Below are 15,949 nucleotides of genomic sequence, written 5' to 3' on the forward strand. Positions count from 1 at the left end.
CAAGTGATGCAGGTATCAGACGTTTACCACTTCGGTGAAACCCACGAGCACGGGTATGGTGCTGACAAACCTAGAAACATAATCTGGGCGAACCGGGATTCGAACCCACAATCATAGGTTTCTGGCGTGCCCAAGGGACGCAACTCTGCACAGCGAATCGCGGCGCCCTAGACGACTGGGCCACCCGTGCCCCGTCCAACCCAAAGTGAACAGTTATTTGACCAATTTATTTTTTCGATTAACATTTAAATTTCTAATTCAGAACTACAACCGGGATAATTTCAAGTAATATTTTTTATTCGACTCTTTTATCGGGAATCCACCTAAATAAAATGACACCGGGGGTACCAGGTGTTCACAAAATAGTGTCTGTGACTGTAGTTGTGGTCGAATCACCGTTAGCCTCTGGATTATTTGTGGTTAATAAGATCCTTAAAGTATTGTTCCATCTGTGTGTGTGTGTGTGTGTGTGTGTGTGTGTGTGTGTGTGTGTGTGTGTGTGTGTCTGTGTGTGTCTGTGTGTGTCTGTGTGTGTGTGTATTCTGGGAAGAGCAGCTTCAGCGTTTCCAGAGTTTATAGTAAGTGGCCACGGAAGAGAATCGGGTGGTCAGGCTCTGTGACTTGGTCGATTAACAGATCACTGGTTTAACAGGTCCAGATTCGGTTATTTATAAACCGCCGTACTATAGCTGGACTATTGATGAGCGTGGTGCTAGACTACATCCACTCAATCGTTAGATGACGATGTAGGAAAGGTCAACTGATGCACAATTCTACTAATAAACTTGACCCAACTGACACAACATATGAGGCATAGTCATGCTTCGATGCATCATGAAGAACTAATAACATTGTGGGTCTCTTCATCCTGCCTTTGTCCAAATCATTATAGGTACGTGTCACGATTATGTGCATCAACTAAACAGAGTCCTTTATCAATGTTAAGTTAACCATCCAGGAAGGATGTGAAATGAAGCCTATCTACTGTAATTACTTCCTGTATGTTAACCGATCATTGGACTGATACTGCATTGGACCGTCACCATCTGAATTCGCGTCCCGGAATACAACACATCTGCCGCACATGCTTGATGACATATTCAAAACAACATGATTTGTATTGATATTTCAGACGTCTAGAGTATAACATTATTGATACAATTATCGTAGCGGAGGCATGTCCATCAACGCGTGTCGGAAATTGAAAAAAAATGAATTATAAGTTTCAATTCGTATTATTAGTATTGTTGGGTTTTTTTATAGCTTAATTCATATTCATGGTATATGCATTGCCGTTTGAAATACAAAACATACACCTTACGATTATTGAAGAGTCTCAAAAAACGCGAAGGATACTGAGGATATTATGATCATATTATGACTGTCATTCTGGGATATTGAAAATTACGCCTCATTGAGTGAGTGAGTGAGTGAGTATGGTTTTACGCCGCTTTTAGCAATATTCCAGCAATATCACGGCGGGGGACACCAGAAATGGGCTTCACACATTGTACCCATGTCGGGAATCGAATCCGGGTCTTCGGCGTGACGAGCGAACGCTTTAACCACTAGGCTATCCGACCGCCCCTGCGCCTCATTGAGAAAGGTACCATAGATTGTATGATGCATGGAGAATCTTGAAACGCCTCCCCTTATCAGTTCTTGGACATATTTTCAATAACTAATGATATTTGGTGGAACATTATCACTCTGGTGATCATTATTTGTTGTCTGTTTTGCCCTTCGTACTGATCCTAAAGAAACGATGTATCTCCGTGTTGTTATCAGAATCCAATATTTGCAAATACTAGAATAACAATTCCTCTCCTTTTCTGTAATGTACTTTCTTTTCCTTTTGGCTAAACTTTGTGGGTTATTCCTTACATTAAAGGGCGAAGATTTGGCAGTCATAGTCACAGGACCTGAATGGGTTTGCTAGCACTTGGCTATACACGATACCAGTTAGCAATGTGGTGATGGATATGCCATCATCGCTACACCTGTTATTCGCATGTATTTTTACCTCATTTGGAACTTCATGAATATTTATGAATAAATATTCCGTTGACATTTCTATTATCGAATTTTATCATCGCTAAGTTGGCATATGTCAATGCGGCACAAAAAAAATGGTGTATCGAGGTTGCTGGCAGCGTGAATTGTCCTTGGCTCAGGCTAGTTTCGATTAGTAAATGTGTTCCACGAAAGAACAATGTTTGTTTAACTCTCCCTCTCTGTGCATACAGTCCCATTACATACCGCCGCGAAGAGTAATTACTTAAGTAAGGATGTTTATATTTGGAAAAAAATACATTGTGCATCCTGACTTATATGGAATAGACTATTCTACTTAAGTAGAATAGTTATTGTGTTCTGAAACATTCTAAAACCCGAAGAACCGTTTTTTCCCACATCAGAAAGTAATTGGATTTAGTTGATGCATTATTTATACGTTCAATATTGGATACAACACAATGTAATGTTTTGAGTTAAACAATGGGGTTACACATTATATTGTAAATATATATAGCGAAGTATGCTAATAAATTGAGCATTTGTAAATGATGCATGTTTTTACGTTATTTATAATGTAAATGCTCTATGACTCGCTTAAATAAAAATTGGCCATTAACCATCAAGAACAAATGAACCTACTACAAGCTTTATCATTAATTAGCCTAATATAACTGATTTTTTTTTATTGCGTTACAGAGAGGAAATTCCTTCAATTTAAAATCACTAATATTTACTTTTTCGTTCATTGTCTCCAATTTATCTCCAGTTTGTGAGATCAAGCAATGAGAAAGGATGAGTGAATATTGTTTAACGTCGTCAATTAAAAAAATAAGCAGTATCACAGGGGTACAAGAACTGGCACCCCACATTGTTCGAGTCTAGTCAATCAATCCCAGGTTTGAGCGGACGCTTCCATCACGTTTAAGACCCACAGACCTCTGTTAGGTTGATTTATTGCGCTTGATCGATATTCAGTGGTCAAATATGTAAGAATATATTTTGTACATGAAATATTGACACACGATGGCAGTTTATGTTTATTATAGACAACAATTCTGCAAAAATAACAAAGCTGAAACTGCGCTTGAAAAAAACTCTTTGATTGACTGAACAAAACATGCACTATGAAATCCATTTTTTCTGGTTTCTAGTCATGACCATTGACCTCGCATGCTGTGAACAAGCTCAGAGACAATCACAACACGGCCCCAATACACACAACCATATACAGCGGTCGTCTTTATGGACAACGTGTGGTCATGAGAAGGATCTATCCTCACAGTATTTACACACAGTGCCTGCATTATTCATGGCGCTACACGTGTCCCGGGAGACGGCCGGGACGGCTGCTGCGACGTCGCTCACAGCATGGTCGACATTGATTTCCAGAATGAATGAAGGGAAGGACGGGAAACAATGGCGATCACCACTGTCAACGACACTGGGGTCACTTCTGTCTGAACTGTGTTTGGCATCACACCTGGTAAGTAGGGGAGCAATTTGTTGATATCGACCTGGCAGTGGTAACTGAGATGTGATTCCTGGGAGTACCTGGTCACAATCACAGACTCTATGAAGACCGCGGCTGGTATTCTGGATTCAAATTTAGAAGTGTATTTGATACCTCTGCGTTGTTCCGACACCTATCTTGAAAGACTCTGAGATTCTTGTAAGATTCTTATTCAAGGACGTGGATTTAAGCCTTCTTTCAATTCCGATGGACGTGTGTACAATTGTGAACATATGTGATCGATCCCTGTTTACTTAACGCCCATGGGTGAATGGAAAAATGATTGAGGACCTATTCCTTCTGGTGGTAAAAATCCATGTTTTTGTTATTCTAAAGGGAGCCGGCGTGTTATCACCTCTATCAGTGAAACTATCAGATTACTATCTTCAGCCTCATGTGTATTCGGGTTAACATAGTTGTAGGACAATATTTGCTTTGCTATCACAGATTCTTAATTTGCTGATTGTACTCTCAATTAACGGCATTCATATTTCCTACAGAAACTTTCAACATCTTGCTCAACCGATATGCATTATCAGAGGGCATGTGGTTCACAATATTTCGGATTCACTCGGATGCTTGCGATTTCCCAGGATAATCTGTTTCTTAATATTAATAAATAGGCGCCAGTGAAACGAGCTTGAATTGTGTATGTTCATATCATAAATATTTATCAACAATTATACAACATATGATCTCAGTGTCTAGTGGTTTGTTTGCCCAAGTATGTAAAAGATTTTAATGTAATAAGTAACGTTTCTCCCTGGTTCGAACGCTCCCATGCCGCTCAACAGCGTGATAATTATTCGTTCATAAGCCGAGCCGAGCGTGGTTTACACCTGTAAACAAACAGGGATTCATTGAAGGAGTACAGCAGAACCAGAATATGTGTTACGGAATACACGAAGCCAACCGGAAATAGTGGCTACTATGGCATCCGTCTCGGCGACAGAAGCAGAGAGCGAATTAACGGTATCACTGAAGCGAAGTGAACACATGTTCTTGTTCATGTAAGCAGTGAGAATATGTTCTAACAGCATCTGTTATTTTTACATACATAGTGTTCACCGTTGACCTGAGAGACTAGGATATAACGTGTTCAGCTTCACAACACACGAAAACTGGAAAACATACCAAGATGGTTGTATAGTCTTAACAGTGTACTCGTCCACACCTTGGTCAGTTTGTGTTGGTACCAGGGTTATTACTGGGCATCGGTGCCAAAGAATTCCATTCATTCCACAGGGAAATGATACTTTGTGAACGGATATTTTGTGTTTTAGTGTTTCACAATGGTGTTTACATTTCGTGTCAGTCATGCGACAGCCATCTTGACAGACAGTGATTCGCAATTTTCCAGCTGGCGTCAGTCATTGACAAGTGAATTGGGACCCGTTTGGAGCACCGTGGAATATGTTTCTGTGTAAGAATAAACGTTTTCTGGAGGAATGATTGGTATCAGCGGGTGGTATGTTAGCTGCCTACACAGCACGTGGTTGTGTTGAACAGTTCGTTGGATTGATTATTCAATGCCTGTGAATCACCAGGCTTGATGAACATGTTTTACGGACATTTTATGTGACAGAGTTAGAAATAATTACGGAGATCTAGGCTTCAGACCGATACCTCAGTTGACTGAAGACAGGGAAAATATACCAATCCTCAACCATGGGCTTGTTAATGAGAAGGAAGAAAAAAAGTAAGTGCCTTTTAGTTTACTTTATATTTCCATGTGCCATTTCCAACAGCGTCATATTTACAGCATACCCAGTTATATGATGGTTCCATACCATCCGTGTAGGATATGCCCTCTATATGATGGTTACATGTCATCCGTGTAGGATATGCCCTCTATATGATGGTTACATGTCATCCGTACAGGATATGCCCTCTATATGATAGCTACATGTCATCCGTGTAGGATATGCCCTATATATGATAGTTACATGTCATCCGTGTAGGATATGACCTCTATATGATGATTACATGTCATCCGTACAGGATATGCCCTCTATATGATGTTACATGTCATTCATGGAGGATGTGCCCTCTAGATGATGTTACATGTCATCCGTGTAGGATATGCCCTCTATATGATGTTACATGTCATCCGTGTAGGATATGCCATATATATGGTGTTACATGTCATCCGTGTCAGATATGCCCTCTAAATGATGGTTACATGTCATCCGTGTAGGATATGCCATATATATGATTTCACATGTCATCCGTGTAGGATATGCCCTATATATGATGTCACATATGATATGCCCCCATATAATGGTTCCATTCCATCGTGTAGGATATGCCCTCTATATGATAGTTACATGTCATACGTGTAGGATATGACTTCTATATGATGGTTACATGTCATCCATGTAGGGTAAGCCCTACATATGATAGTTACAAGTCATCCGTGTAGGATATGCCCTCTTTATGGTGCTTACGTGTCATCAGTGTAGCATATCCCCTCAACATGATGGTAACATGTCATCCTTGCAGCACATTCTATCTATATGGTAGTTACATGCCATTCGTGTAGTGAAGGCCCTTTATTACTTGCCCGTCAAGAGATCACCCGTTTAATAAACATACAGCTGTATTACACATTGCGTAATATCAAAACGCGTGCTTATGTACTCTCGGAACACGTTTCTAGAAAAATTACTGAAAGCTCTCAACATCCCTTGGCTTATTCAACGACATTGCGTGTGGAGATGATAGATCACTGAGGAGCTTATGCACACTCGATGACCCCAGCAACGTTGTTGCTAGGCTGACGTCACATGGCATTGTTTCGCCGAAGGATCTTGCAACAAAATTCCACAAATTACGTCATCGAGTATTGTGACGTGATTGTAAACTTTGAGGTGCAAGGCCCCGTTCCACAAGGCGACCGTACTGTAGCGCAACGACAGTCGTTGGCCTTAGTTAAAGTATGTGAGTTGCGATAACCTTAACGCTACGATAATTTTGTGGAACGGACGGCTGAATTCTAAAGGTGGACCGTTTGTTTGGTATTAAATTCATACGTTTAAACTTTTGACGTGTTTGAAGTATTATTGTGTTAAACTCAATTGGATTATGTCGTGGGTCGTGTAGGTGTCAGCCTATTCACAGTCAACAGTATATAATTCTAAAAACGTTATAAATGGCAAGTTATAAATAAAATACCAAACTCGCTCCCGTGTAAAACCAATTTTATGTATTACACGGGAGCTCGTTTAGTATTCTATATCTATATGATGCTAACGTGTCATCCGTGTAGGATATGCCCTATATATGATAGTGACGTGCCATCTGTGTAGGATATGCCCTCTGTATGATGGTTACATGCCATCTGTGTGGGATATGCCCTCTGTATGATGGTTACATGCCATCTGTGTAGGACATGCCATCTGTGTAGGATATGCCCTATATATGATAGTGACATGCCATCTGTGTATGATATGGTTGTTTAACGCCGCACTCAGCAATATTTCAGCTATATGACGGCGGTCTGTAAATATTCGAGTCTGGTCCAGACAATCCAGTGAGTGGCATCCTGAGCATCGATCCACGCACTTGGGATCGATGACATGCACCAACCAAGTCAGCGAGCCTGACCACCCGATCCCGTTAGCCGCCTTTTACGACAAGCGTGGGTTTTTGAAGTTACAGTTTTAATCTGTAGACTAAATGTCTGAAGAAAAAATAGCAGATATGAGTAAGACAAAACTTCACATGATTTGTTTGTTGCTGATCACAGATAGTGTCACAGGCAATTAGTCGCTCATATTTTGCGGGGGCGTGAGAGAGACCGTTGAGAAGTGAATAAATATAGATCTATGGTAAAGACGCATTCTCTAACATTTAATTATCTTTCATGACTAGTTATTAAAATGTCTTAAACCGTTTTTGAAAATTTATCACAAAAAATAATGTTTTTAACATGTTCCTAAAACATAAGGAAGAGAATATATGGATGTCAACTTCTTTATTATGAGGAACACAACGTTTCGGAGTATATGCTTACTCCTTCATCAGGTGAATAAATGCCATGAGGCAGAGAGCATATATATATGTACAGGTAAGGACAACAAAATAATAAGATAACAAAAGGTGGAAAATAACAAAAGGTAGAAACTAACAAGGGAAGCCAACAGATGATTGGCGCTGATAGGTGATTAGCAATAGACAATGGAAGCCAACACTTTACAGTACTTAACGCTGAAGGTACGGAAGCCAGTACTTAGTTATCATAGATAAGCAAAAGGTAATGGACACTGGCATGCCGGGGGTAATTAGCACTGACAGGTGAAAGAATGGACACAGCAGAGGCCAAATAGAAGTCAGCTAGGTAAATAGCCCCGACAAAGATCAAAGCAAGGACCAGGCAGATAGGTTACCTGGTCACGGTTCATGGCTGGCTGGTGTCTCCTGATGTCACTGGCTTCTTGTAGTTTTCTTTGTCGCCAGTTGTTGTTGGTAGACAGGACTTTGGTGGCTTCCCACATGATGTTATGGTTTTGGTTCTTCAGGATATGTTCGGAAATAGCGGATTTCAGGTCGAGTTTGTTAACAGATCTAGAGGTCCGATGTTCTTTGAGCCTGGTGTGAAGGGGTCTAAGGGTTTCTCCAATGTACTGGCGGCCACAGTTGCAGGGTATCTGGTATATACATCCTCGGGGGTTGGAACTTGCGGACTCTATCGGACCAATGTCCCCTAGAAAATGGCACTCCACAGGGCAGTATCCTCGACCCCACCCTCTTCAATATAATGATAAACGATCTTTTCGAGGGCCTATCCCCTAAAGTAAACACATCAAAATTCGCGGATGATGGAGCCATCTGGATCCGCACTAAAAGAATGAAAATGGCCCAAAATTTTCTCCAAAAATCTCTTAATAAAATACAACAATGGGCTGACAAATGGGGCTTCTCCCTTAACTCAGAAAAAACAACAGGAATAGTATTCAAACATAAAAACATGAAACCCGCCTCCCCAATCCTCCAGCTAAACAATCAAACAATCAAATTTCAAAAACAAACCAAATTCTTAGGACTTATTTTCGATGAACCTCTCACTTGGGATTCTCACATCCAAAATCTAACAACTAAATGCAGTAAAGACCTAAACACCCTAAGATGCCTAACTGGCTCTAACTGGGGAGCCTCCAAAGATACCCTCCTCTCTCTCTACATATCACTAATTAGATCAAAACTAGACTACGACTGCGCCATATACAACACCCTAAACAACTCTCTATCTAAAAAACTTGACTCAATACAATATCAGGCTCTCAAACTAATTACACGCACCCAACATGGCACCTCCTACACCTCACTTCAGGCCTTAACAGGAGAAATGCCACTAAGTCTACGCACGGAACAGCTAAGTTTAAATTTCTGGGCCGCGTCCCAATCAAACCCTCTCATTCAAAACTAAATAAACCAAGACATCAGCCCCAAAGACCAAGCTCCAGCTCGTAAACACCCCTTACTTACCCCAATATCCCAAAGAATAACAAACTACCTAAATGAACACCAAATTAAAAATCTTAAACTGCAAAAAATCAAATATCTTCACCCCTAAACTTAAAATACCCAAAATAGACACAACACTAGCTAGCCAAATAAATAAACAAACCGACCCAAACATAGCTAAAACTACCACACTAGCATACATACACGAAAATTGGCCAAATTGGTGTCCTATTTACACGGACGGATCCTCAGATCCGACCTCCAAACACACAGGTTTCGGAGTCCATACCACACAACCAACTAAAACCACACAATCCTTGCGACTCCCAAACAACCAATCAATATTCACGGCAGAACTAATGGGCATGGCCTCAGCCCTCCATAATAAAGAATCCAAAAACCACAAAAAAATCCTAATACTTACCGACTCCCTAAGTGGACTGCAAGCCCTACAAAACAAAAATACCAAAAACCGACCTACATTAATAAATCAAATACTTAAAAGCTCCAACGACCTAACTAAGGCAGGCAAACAAATAACCTTCTTGTGGATACCCGCCCACGTAGGAATATACGGTAATGAAAACGCCGATAAAGCAGCTAAACTATCCCTCAAAATCCCAGAAATAAGCTTAAACTTACCCATCTAAAAATCAGAAATTAAAAGCGTAAACAAGCAAAAAATCACAAAAATGGCATAACCTATATCTAAACTCAAATAGCCAAATCAAAAAAGTGCTCAGCAAACCACTAACCACACCAAAAATTCTCCATCCATAAAAAAATCGACAGAGTAATCACTAAACTCCAAACAGGACACACCAACCTAAATAACCACCTAAAAAAATAAAAAAACACACTACAGGTAACTGCCCACATTGCAAACAACCAGAAACCCCAGAACACGCACTCATCCACTGCACACACTACCTAACACATCGAACCGCATTACAAACCACCCTCAATCTAAACAAGGCTCTCACTCTAGAAGCAATACTAAACCCACAAAATAAACTAGAAAACTTCAAGGCCGGAACTAATAAAACGCATCTAAAAGCACAATAACCTACCAAATCAAAATCACATAAACAAACCAACATCCACCATACCCAGCTCCCTTAGTTCTCCTCCCCAACCCCATCGGCATTTATTCCAAATCTCAAAATTCCCAAATTCTATATAAGCAACCCCTAAAGCCCCCTCTTGGGTTGCACAGACCACTTTCGCCCCTTTCGGAAACACATTAAATGGCCTGGCCGGGCCCGTGTGCGAAATACGCATCAGTCGGTAAGCGCACGTTAAATCTCCAAAGTAAGTAAAGTAAAGTAAAGTGGAACTTGCGCTGCTTGTGCCTCTGCTTGCGGTACTATGATAGTCCATCATCCGTGGTTTGGAGGGACACGTCTAGGAAGGGAAGGTGATGATTGGTTTCGATCTCCATGGTGCAATGGATTCCCTGGTGCTGGGCGTTGAGATGTTTAAGGAGCTCTGAGGGGTCGTTCTTGGGGGCTATGGTGGTGAATGTGTCGTCTACTTTCCGGTACCAACTGAGGGATTGGAATGGTGCTGTCGAGAAGGCTGATTCTTCGACGGATGTCATGAAGATTTTAGTGATTAGAGGAGTTAGAGGAGAGCCCGTACGTAGTCCGTGGATTTGTTTGTAGACAAATCATGTGGAAACGACCAACGTCCTGTCTAACAACAACAACAACTGGGAAAGTTCATTTCCAAAAGCGGTATCCGCTTATTTAAGCGGTATCTAAATGGCATTGTGTAAATATAACATTTCTTACATTGACCACTTTATAAATGGCATTGTGTATCCATAGCTTTCGGCCAAGGGAGCCGTGCCAACTTACACTTGTCAGAGGGTTTCACAAAGTACGTGAATTAGGGGTGCTTTGCAAAGCGCGAATCGTTTGCAAGCGATGTACTACGATTCGCCTTACAACAGTGCGCTTACTTTTAGCCGCTTGCTAGCGAAACAATCGCTGGCTGAGGTGGCTTCGTTCTCAAACCAAAATGGCGGCTGACTTTGACAGCGGAACAAATTATTCTTGACTGGGTCAACGAGGAAATGAGCAAAGGTAGCTAACAGCCCATCATCCTCAGTCTGCTCCACATCTTCAAAGTAGTCATAAATTACATCAGCTCGTCATCGAGCCTCTTCTATTACGTTCTTTTACGTCAAGGCAACGAAGGGGTAGTTGCGCCGGCATTTTGGATGAGTGCGCATGTGCTTCGAACGGTTGCAGCGATTTATTTGCTTTCTCTAAGCGAGTCGTGACTTGCAACGCGCCGCTTGACTACCAGTTGTCGGATTTTTATTTTTGTGGAAGCCTAGGTGGTTCAGGGGGTCAGACAATAACATTCCTAAAAGCCTAGCAACTGCACCAGACACCAACCTACACGATACGTAATGATCGAAGTAAAAACTTCAATGTGCATATGCGGGAAATACATTCCCTAATGTACAATCATCAAATTCACATCAGCAATGAATGACGTTTACCTATGAAAAATGCGTAACGTGTTTCATAGCGTATTTCAGAGGTCAGCATATCATGTCGTGTAGGGACACTGTTGTACGCAAGTTGGCGAATACATTCAGGTGTTTCTCACGGCCTCGTAATGTTAATGTCACGCTTTGTTTGATACCAAGTTCTTTTCAAACATGATCTGTCGTTGCAATCCATCCTAGTAATAGTCGCATTATCAAATGTGGCATTTAAAATGATGTTCACAGGGCATAAAAGCCCTGGTGTGACTATGAAAATGCAGTAGTAGCAACATGTTTATTAAAGTGTCACATCCACAACATGTACAATATAAAACCGATGCATATAAGACAAAAGGTGTATGGAGTGCGTCCAGCCAGATATTGGCCTATGAGACACTATATACAATATAAAACAAACCTATTCGCCCATGGGCGAAATATTTTAATAACGTCACATTAGTTGAATTAAGTTCAAATGAGTTGAATCATGTGTCACGATGCTTTTAGTCAAACATTTATGTATTTGCCAAAGAAAAACATGAGTTTTGAGCAAAGGAAAATATTCTCGCCCATGGGCCAAACCTTTTCACAGAAACATTTAAGAAACGTTATAATAAAATGTTCACAGAAAATGTTTCTGAAACGTTTCTGGAACCATACAAAATCACATGAATAAAACGTTTTCGAAAGCATTTCTGCAATATTTTACAAAAACACTTTTTACATAATCACATGAAGAAAACATTTTTTTAAACATTTCCGGAACGTTTCGTAAAATGTTTTAGGGGTGTTTTTATTACATTTTCGTGTTAGCTGGGCCTCTTTATGACAGTTCCATGTCATCATTGTGGCACATTCTCTCTATATGATAGTTACATATCATCCGTGTAGAATATGCCCTCAAAATAATGGTTACGTTTCACCCTTGTAGCATATCCCCGATATATGACGGTTCCACGCCCATGTCATCATTGTGGCATATCCCCAATGTTAAATAATTGTTAATTACTGCAATATCTGAAATATACAAAATTACATTATTGACAACATATATAAGTGAATCAAAAGCTAATTAGTAAAACATGATCAATAATGGTTACATGCCATCCTGGTGGAATAGCCCCTCTATATGATGATTACATGCCATCCTGGTGAAAAAGCCCCTCTATATAATGGTTACAAGCTATCCTTGTACGATATTCCCTCCATATGATGGTTACCTGCCATCCTTGTACGATATTCCCTCTGTATGTGATAGTTACATGCCACCCCTGTACCATATGCCCTCTATGTGATGGTTACATGCTATTCTTGTACGATATGCCCTCTATGTGATGGTTACATGCCATCCTTGAGGAATATCCCCTCCATATGATGGTTACGAGCCATCCTTGTGGAATATCCCCTCTATATGATGGTTACCTGCCATCCTTGTACGATATCCCCTCTATATGATGGTTACATGCCATCCTTGAGGAATATCCCCTCCATATGATGGTTACGAGCCATCCTGGTGGAATAGCCCCTCTATATGATGGTTACATGCCATCCTTGTACGATATCCCCTCTATATGATGGTTGCATGCCATCCTTGTATGATATGCCCTATATATGATGGTTGCATGCGATCCATGTACGATATGCCCTCTATATGATGGTTACATGCTATTCTTGTACGATATGCCCTCTATGTGATGGTTACATGCCATCCTTGAGGAATATCCCTTCTATATGATTGTTACATGCCATCCTTGTATGATATGCCCTCTATATGATGGTTGCATGCCACTCATGTACGATATGTCCTCTATATGATGGTTACATGCCATCCTGGTACGATATGCCCTACATATGATGGTTACATGCCATCCTTGTACGATATGCCCTCTATATGGTTACATGCCATCCATGTACGATATGCCCTCCATGTGATGGTTACATGCCATCCTTGTACTATATGCCCTCTATATGATGGTTACGAGCCATCCTTGTGGAATATCCCCTCTATATGATGGTTACATGCCATCCTTGTACAAAATGCCCTCTATGTGATGGTTACGAGCCATCCTTGTGGAATATCCCCTCTGTATGATGGTTACGAGCCATCCTTGTGGAATATCCCCTCTGTATGATGGTTACGAGCCATCCTTGTGGAATATCCCCTCTATACGATGGTTACATGCCATCCTTGTACGATATGCCCTCTAGATGATAGTTACATGCCATCCTTGTAACATATGCCCTCTATGTGATGGTTACATGCCATCCTTGTACTATATGCCCTCCATATGACGGTTCCATGCCATCCGTGTAGGATAAGCCCTATATATGATAGTTACATGCTATCCTTCCTTGTACGATATGCCCTCTATGTGATGGTTACACGCCATCCTTGTGGAATATCCCCTCTTTATTATGGTTACATGCCATCGTTGTACCATATGCCCTCTGTGTGATGGTTACATGCCATCCTTATACGATATCCCCTCTATATGATAGCCACGTGCCATCCCTATGGAATATTCCCTCTGTATGATGGTACCATGCCATCCTTGTGGATTATCCCTGCTGTACGATGATTATATGCAATCCTTGTACGATATCCCCTCTGTATGATGGCCTCATATCATCCGTGTAGTATATATATTCTTTCTATTTGATGGTCACAACAGACAACAACAGTCTTTCATGCTATCCTGCAAACCTTTTAGTCGGGTCAACACAGAGGGACATCTTTCGGAAGCTAAAATCAAAGATATCGATCTGTTAATGATAAAAAAACTCATGAGTGATTAGCTGCATCCCTCGAGGCGTTCATTGGATAATATAGTAAGCACCTTCTCGAGATATCATGTGTAAAACGACTTAACTGGAAAGTAAAGGTGGCGAATAAGCTTTCATTGGCAGTTTCGTTTTAAAGCACTGGGGTCACGTGGTGTGGCGTTAATCACATGGGAGAGATAAATACGCCAGGGCCTAGGACATAGTCTAATAACGCCTAATGGCCACATTCCCGTATTTGCAAGACAGCTGGAAGTAATTGGTACACTGAGGCAACGTTTACCTTAGTAATTCCGTCTGTGCTCCCCATCGATCCTTCACCTCATTGACACCCTGTCTTTGATTGATGAACATATAGCGTTTCTTTCAAGGGGTGAGTTTTTAGTTGAATTTATTTTCTATGTGCATATCTATACATTTTATGTAAATACCAGCTCCACACAGCCTACATATTCGGTGGGTAGGTACACCTAATGGGTCATGTGTTCTCTCGTCGTGCCGAAGGTCTGGGTTCTATTCCCACCATGGACATAAAGTGTAAAGTCCATTTCAGGTATCCATTCGTTATAATTAAACATTGTTAAAAGTGGCGTAAAACCCTACTCACCAACTCATAATGCGATGTGATTTTGTCCGATAGAGCCCTTATTACAACATGATATAATGTCGGCATATCCCCTCTATATTCCAGTCTCGTGTCATCCCCGCTGTATAATTGTCATTTGTCATACTCCTGAGATATTCTGCCACATTGTTACATGCAATGAATGGTTCACGTCGCCATCGCCTGTCATCACCAAACACCGAGCAACGCCAAAACGTTCTTTTATGTCAGGAGCGAGTTGTGTTACAGTTCTCAATAAACTGTCAGCACAGTACCAGGGTAAAATATAGCTGCGGTAAATTTTAATATTCTATTCTTTCAAGAATTATAGCCGTCTCCCTGTGTGAATTTGATGTCAGATTAGTCTCACGTATCTCACACCTGTCGTAAAAGTGACGATTAAAATGGGAACTGGGTGGTTCGATATCTGACCTGGCAGAACGGGTGAGATCCCTTCCCTTCGGTGTGGATCGTTGCTTAAGTTGCCACCTGTCTGGCTGATTTGATAATGAATATGCTACGTAATAAAGATGAACTATTGCAGATTGAGGCGTAAAACAACATATATTCACTAACCAGTGGTTTCACAGTAAATGCATGCATACATGGCTCACAACAGACAACAACAGTCTTTCATGCAATCCTGCAAACCTTTTAGTCGGGTCAACACAGAGGGACATCTTTCGGAAGCTAAAATCAAAGATATCGATCTGTTAATGATAAAAACTCAAGAGTGATTAGCTGCATCCCTCGAGGCGTTCATTGAATAATATAGTAAGCACCTTCTCGAGATATCATGTGTAAAACGACTTAACTGGAAAGTAAAGGTGGCGAATAAGCTTTCATTGGCAGTTTCGTATAAAGCACTGGGGTCACGTGGTGTGGCGTTAATCACGCGGGAGAGATAAATACGCCAGGGCCTAGGACATAGTCTAATAACGCCTAATGGCCACATTCCCGTATTTGCAAGACAGCTGGAAGTAATTGGTACACTGAGGCAACGCTTTACCTTAGTAATTCCGTCTGTGCTCCCCATCGATCCTTCACCTCATTGACACCCTGTCTTTGATTG

General features: G+C 41.0%; 1 protein-coding gene across 5 annotated transcripts in view; it reads left to right on the forward strand.

Annotated features, from left to right (window-relative positions):
• Window positions 1-4,358: 4,358 nt before the first annotated feature.
• Window positions 4,359-15,949, forward strand: part of LOC139454516 (inositol 1,4,5-trisphosphate-gated calcium channel ITPR3-like) — a 221,133-nt gene continuing 209,542 nt past the window's right edge. For all 5 annotated transcript variants that reach the window (XM_071236273.1, XM_071236272.1, XM_071236275.1 and 2 more), the window contains exon 1: window positions 4,359-5,225. In XM_071236273.1, coding sequence (XP_071092374.1) covers window positions 5,195-5,225 — 31 coding nt within the window. In that variant the 5' untranslated portion in view covers window positions 4,359-5,194. The remainder of the gene's footprint in view (window positions 5,226-15,949) is intronic.

Source organism: Haliotis cracherodii, unplaced genomic scaffold, assembly GCF_022045235.1.
Source record: "Haliotis cracherodii isolate W230 unplaced genomic scaffold, xgHalCrac1.p SCAF_10, whole genome shotgun sequence".
Taxonomy (NCBI): Eukaryota; Metazoa; Mollusca; class Gastropoda; order Lepetellida; family Haliotidae; genus Haliotis; species Haliotis cracherodii.